The sequence below is a fragment of the Harpegnathos saltator genome, unplaced genomic scaffold, assembly GCF_003227715.2.
Source record: "Harpegnathos saltator strain DR-91 unplaced genomic scaffold, Hsal_v8.6 scaffold15, whole genome shotgun sequence".
NCBI lineage: Eukaryota > Metazoa > Arthropoda > Insecta > Hymenoptera > Formicidae > Harpegnathos > Harpegnathos saltator.
In genome coordinates, this window is record NW_020229928.1 from 999,201 (window position 1) to 1,005,469 (window position 6,269).

The window sequence follows — 6,269 nt, forward strand, 5'->3', positions numbered from 1 at the left end:
ATTGGTTAAATTTCAATCCAATACTCAATCCCAATTCGTAGTCTGAGACGGGCATTACGTTTACTCTTTTCAGGTGCAACCAGTGCTGCACTAGAATTTGCAGATGCAGATCTTTTCATTGGCTACGGACATCCAAAAAATGAATTGTGAGATGGAACTATAGGCACAGGTCATAGACTAAATATTATTGAAGACTGGCGAATCCAGCGATGCAAACTCGATACCACTGATGATCCGGCAATTTCATAGTAGTTGGCACATCGAGCGAAATGTCCTTGTAGATTCTTGAGAAAAGATGGTACCCTAGAAGAGTAAATTAGATTCTTGTAGCAATAAAGTACCGAGGAGAAAGAGAGATTCTTTTAGAAATTATGATCTGAAAAAGAAAATTTAAACGTTTCAGCGAGTGTTCTGTTACGATGATATTGTTATTGCGATGATTATTGTGTATTCAATTATCTCTAGTCAATAATATAAAAATATAAACTGGTTAGTATAGATTGTTAGATGTGACAACTATTGGATGCTCTCAGTAAAAATTATTTCCAGAATTTTTTCAAAATATTCATTGTTTAATAATTATTTCTATGTTATTAGGTGTTGGCATCAATAGCTATACTTGTATATTACATGGCAATAAATTTATATTACATTGAATATATCATTGAGACAGTACAACTAAATCTCATTGTGAATTTTATGACTGCCTAGGTGATTATTTTAACAAGATTATTTAAAACAAGAATAAGGTGTACAAAGTACTGAAAACTTAAGTATCTCTATATTGGATTATAAAATGGAAGCTAAAGAATTGAATGTGCCAGCAAACATAAGAGATAAATATCTGAAAGTTCGAAAAATATTAGATGAACAAGGAGTGAATAATTCAAATGAACTTTATGAAGCTACAAAGATTTTAAAGGAGATTATAGAAGAACTCAACATTAAGCTGACTGGTTCAATAGAACCAAAGAATGAGATAATTATGCTCGCAATAACTCATTTAAATTTAGGCATAATACATTTAGACTCTGAAGAGACAAAATCTGCTGAGGAACAATTTATAATGTGTACTGATTTATTGGAAGACAGAGAACTAGAACCTGGAAGCATCTTACCAATGATAAGTGCCCTCAATCAACTGGGTATACTATATGCACAGTGGAGTGAGCCAATGAAAGCTAAGGTTGCTTTGGAAAAGGCTGAGAAACTGTATATTGAATTCACAGAAAATATTCGACTCGCTCCAGTTAATGTGGCAGTTGCGATGGGCATGAATACAGGAGGATTGAGCGCTGAGAATTTCCTGGAGAAACTTCATACCTTAAGTTTGTATTATCTTGCACAAGTGTATAATACACTGGACGACAAGGACAGGTTTGCAGCATACTGTCACAAGACATTGAACATGCAGCTCAGTCAGGAAGATGTGGATTATATAGACTGGGCTTTAAATGCTGCAACATTATCTCAATATTTCATAGGGCATGATAATTTTTCTCAAGCAAGGTATCATCTAGCTGCAGCATCCCACATATTACAGAAACATCAGAATATATTAGAGGCAAAGGGCCAAAAGGAGAGCAGCGAGAGCATCGCTGCGGAATATGAAACTTATTATCATAGATCTGCGGACGTTGCTAGGTGTTGGGTAAAGTATGGTATAACTCTACTGAGCGCGTCCAAAGAACGACTGCTGAGAAGAGTTGATCAGGAAGATCAATGCTCGTCGGACGATTTGAACTCTGGGGCAACGGAATCTACAAAACCTACAGTGGAACTTATGAGATTCGTGGACATAGAGCCAGAGTTGGAGACCATCACTGGCCAGGTTACGGATCAGTACCTGCTCGACTTCGAGGACGCCAGACCGGTGTTCCTGAACGTGCAAAAGTGGTTGGACAAGGCGAAGGCGTACTATACTTTGGAGAATCATGCGTCCGACTATGCGCGCATCATACAAGACATCTCGCAGCTGTACAGGTACCTGTCGTTCTATGAATTGCACGAGGACAGGCAAGCAAAGATGCACAAGCGACGGATCGACGTTCTCGAAGGTGTGATCAAGGAACTGAATCCCCAGTATTACCGCGCTGTCTGCCGAGAGATTTGGATCGAGCTGGGTGAGACATATTCGGAGATTCTGAACATTAAGATGGATCGTTTGCAGGCGTCTGACGAAAAGCCTACCCTTCACATGATAACGAAGATCAATCATCTGTCGAAGGGCAGCATAAGCCACTTCCGCTCATATCTAGATTCACTGGAGACCGGCAAATCCGATGATGGAGTTCCAAAGTATTCGGACGACCAGCTATATCAAGCATTGTATACTCATTTTCTCATAGGCAGGCTGTACAACAAGACTATCACTTCCGATTTGGGGCTGAGGATAGAGAACATGCAAAAGAGTCTCGACGCTTATCAGTTTATCGTGAATTATTGTGACAAGTATCCGGAGAAGGCGGAGGAGCTGAAGAAACACGAGTTCATAAGTCTGTGCAGAGAGTTCGTCGGTCTGCTGCCGCTTACGCTACACAGATTAAAACAACAACTGATAGATTAATAGATGGATATCTTTTTTACGATTGTATATTTATTTCAAGAATGTAAAGAAACATTTCATTCTGTTTCTTTTCGAGAATGTAAAAAGACATTTTGTTGAGGTTTTTTTTTTTTAATGAAAGAAAGCGGAAAATGTCTTTCAGCAAGATTCTGTGGTAAACATGTCTCGCGTGTATTTTAGATATTCATTTTCATTGATGTATTCGAGGTTTGTTATCGACGAAGTGTAACAGAAATTAGAGATCATTATGTTTGTAATGAAATATTGTCATATATTGAAAAAAAATATATACTGCAAACGAATCGATGTGTTCATGTATATTTTTAATAGATATGAGTATTCATCAATATATTGATGAAGCGATTGATGAATTATATAATAATAATGACAGATAGAGTTACTCGTAGCTTTTCGTAATATTTTTCTATTAATATTTTATGCAAGATGAGACTAACTAAAAATAAACAATTTCTAATTTTATAATATTTTTTGTTATATGTTAAGTTTCGTTGTCAAGCTGTTTGCTCTTTAGTTTCGTTTGGAAATGGGATTATATCTTCAAATTTGATTATATTGATATAACAAGGTTTATCTAATTTGTTGATCAGTTACATTGCTAAACAATAAATAAAATTTTTACATCATGGAGTTGTACTACTTGAAAATAAAAGGTCCGTCCGATTTGTCATTGAGTTATACTATGATCTCCATTTTTCATTAAAGACGTAAAAAAGTTATTACATTATTTGAAGGTTAATTTTTATTTTCGACATCATTTTTACTTTTATTATATACAAAAAAAGGGTTTTTAAGGTAACTGCTAGCGATTCTCATGAATGAAAAATCAGTACATACTGCGCAATGTCGATCAGCGTTCCATTTGATAAGTGTGATAAGATTTGCCGCGCGTAGATGTCAGCATGTGCTGTGGCTTTCGTAATCCACAAAGTGTCCGAATAGTCTCGCGAAGAATCGCCGTCGTTGTCGTGGGTGCTTCTTATTTCTCTTATTACGAGTGAAAATGGCGTCCTTGGTGGCAAGTGGTGTTCGTTTGTTGGCCAGGAGAAATGCCGGTTTCAGAAACTCGCTCAATCGGCTATGTTCTGTCCGTGTCACGCTCGCCGTACGGCCGGAATGCGAGCAGCGAATGCTGCATTGCGCTGCACGAATTACTCTTGTAAATGCACCGCAGGTAAACCAATGTTGTCGTCGTCGTTGTGCTCTTTTTCTCGAATTACTTCGTCGCACGAGCGACCACCGTGTGGTTTGTAAAATGTGTATTATGTAACTGATGAAAAGATCCAAATCCGTGTTCGTCGAGAGACTCGCGAGTCTGAAGAATCCCCACGACGTGCAACCCGGTCTCGTCGTTGATCGACGACCTCGATGCTCTTATTTTGAATTGAATTTAATGTTTTGAATTTCGTCACGTTCGTGACAAATTACCGGCTCTTCTGTGTCCTCTGATTGCGTTCTTTTACATTTTTCGTATTTGCAATGAGATATAGAAAATATTTGGGATAAGATGGTTTGTTGTCTCTCATGTGGTTTTGAACAGAATCCATCTTAGTTCCTGTTTATTGCAATTTCATATATTAATGTTGTAACTACTATCCAGAATTGCAAGTCGTAGAATATTAAAGGCGTTTGTATGATAAAAAGAAACATTAAATTAATACTTGACTAATGTACATACATTGCTATTCTAATTAAGGATGACTAGATTGTGATAATGTAATGATTACTTGTTATTTTGTATAATCAGGTTTTGCACATGCAATTAATAATGTTTTCTGAGTATTAAAACATAAATATTAATATATAAAAATTGGTTAATGAATACAGGTAAAATACAATCGTGGATATTGCACTAGAGCAAAACCAGAATCAATTAAGGCTATTCAAGAACGTGTATTAAAAGTTGTGGGTGCTTATAATGAAGTCACTGCAGAAAAGGTTACACACATATATATATATATATATATTTTATGGGAAATATTTTACAGGGCTTAAGGGACACACGCATCAAGCAGGTGCGCCACTACAGTCATAAGACCCCGCTAACTCTTGACCTTATCGGTCAGCGAGTCCTGTTGTTATTAAAACTTTATGATAAAGTTGATGTTTCAAAGGTATCTATCAAATATATTCTTGAAATTACTTGCTAAGATGTTTTTGTAAATAATATGTGCAAAATATATTCAAGAAAACAAAATAAAGTCAATATAAAGATTAATATGGTCCTTCATTTGGACTATATTACTTTTTATATTTACTGAAACATTTTGAGAGATAGTTTTTAAAAGAAAAAATAGTCAACACCTTGCTTGATCGTGGCGTCTGTATACATACTGACATGCAAATATGAGCTTTATTTTAAATGGTAAATATTGATTATTGCATATGATAATCATCAATGTTTAATCATGTCAAAAGTATAAATATTTATATCTATTTAAAATTCAATATACATGTTTTGTAATTTTTTATTTAATTTAAAAAACATATTTAGTTTGACTTATTCCTTTTATTGACTGGTTCTAAGAGTTCTAAGTGTCAGTTGTGTAAGAAGTCTATATGTACCTGTACTGTATCTGAATTGTAATCTAACAATATATTAAATGTTCTTAGCTAACTTTGGAGTCGCATTTTATGAATGACCTGGGCCTTGATTCTTTGGACCATGTAGAGATTATCATGGCAGTAGAAGATGAGTTTGGCTTTGAGATTCCAGATATGGATGCAGAAAGATTACTAAGACCTACAGACATAGTACGTTACATAGCCGATAAAGAAGACGTGTACGACTAATATGTCGTGTACATATATTATTTATATGTATACGTTTAGTCAACATTCACCATTGCTCTAACATGGAGTAATGAGTCACAGCATCTTACTTTGCTGTCATTGTTTTTTCTGTATATAAATTAATCATCATTATATGAATAAAGTAAGCGAATTGTTAGATGGAACTTCTATTATACAACCACCCAAAGAATTGTAAAATGAAAGAAAGCAGTTTACGTATATATATCATATATGAGTCAATTTTTTGCATGTTATATAAATTGACATAAAAGTTTGTATTACAAACTGGAAATTGCGATTGCCCCATATTTGTGATTATAATAATATTTTATCTACATTATATAATATTTTATTTTGTATTTTTTTATTTTCCTATATATTTTAAACTCTAGATATTTTTATTTCGCAGACACGTGATATCTAAAAAATAGATAGGTAATTATCGATATTTTATCACATCGATAGTTTGTAATGTGATTATCGAAACTATAATATCGATCGATTGTGTTATCGATGGTTCTATTAAAAATTACAAGTGTGTATCGATGGTTCTATTAAAAATTACAAGTGTTCCTTTTTGAAGAACTTCAGAACAAATGCAATTAGTTAGAGTAAAAGAAAATATATATATTTCATTCTAACTTATTACATTAGTTTAGAAAAAAGAACAAACCTAAAGCCAGCGGCACACGGTGCTTGTTTCCGTGCTGGATTGCTTGCTGGATGAAAATACTGCGTTCTGATTGGTACATTTCCGAAGATGGATGGAAATGCACCAATCAAAACGCAGTTTTGTGTGCCGCTGGCTTTACAACCGAAAATAGCACTTTGTAACTAATAGTTGCTATCTTTCGTAACTCGCAACGGGTTCGATTCCTGACGTCGTGCGAAT

At 34.8% G+C, this 6,269-nt stretch overlaps 2 protein-coding genes across 3 annotated transcripts; both read left to right on the forward strand.

The window, feature by feature from the left end:
• The first annotated feature begins 781 nt into the window (after positions 1-781).
• Positions 782-2,602, forward strand: LOC105189462 (KIF1-binding protein homolog). Its single transcript, XM_025296606.1, has one exon. The coding sequence runs from the start codon at positions 797-799 to the stop codon at positions 2,564-2,566; it is 1,770 nt and encodes a 589-aa protein (XP_025152391.1). The 5' UTR covers positions 782-796; the 3' UTR covers positions 2,567-2,602.
• An 852-nt stretch (positions 2,603-3,454) lies between these two features.
• ND-ACP (NADH dehydrogenase (ubiquinone) acyl carrier protein) lies at positions 3,455-5,534 on the forward strand. Of its 2 annotated transcripts, none has more exons than XM_011151564.3 (3): positions 3,455-3,758; positions 4,412-4,522; positions 5,198-5,534. In XM_011151564.3, exons 1-3 carry the CDS (start codon positions 3,588-3,590, stop codon positions 5,375-5,377), a joined length of 462 nt encoding a protein of 153 aa, XP_011149866.1. In that variant the 5' UTR covers positions 3,455-3,587; the 3' UTR covers positions 5,378-5,534. The 2 variants fall into 2 exon arrangements, with proteins under 2 accessions (XP_011149866.1, XP_011149865.1); XM_011151563.3 differs by lacking the exon at positions 4,412-4,522 and adding an exon at positions 4,573-4,698 and having other exon boundaries at positions 3,464-3,758.
• Positions 5,535-6,269: the final 735 nt, after the last annotated feature.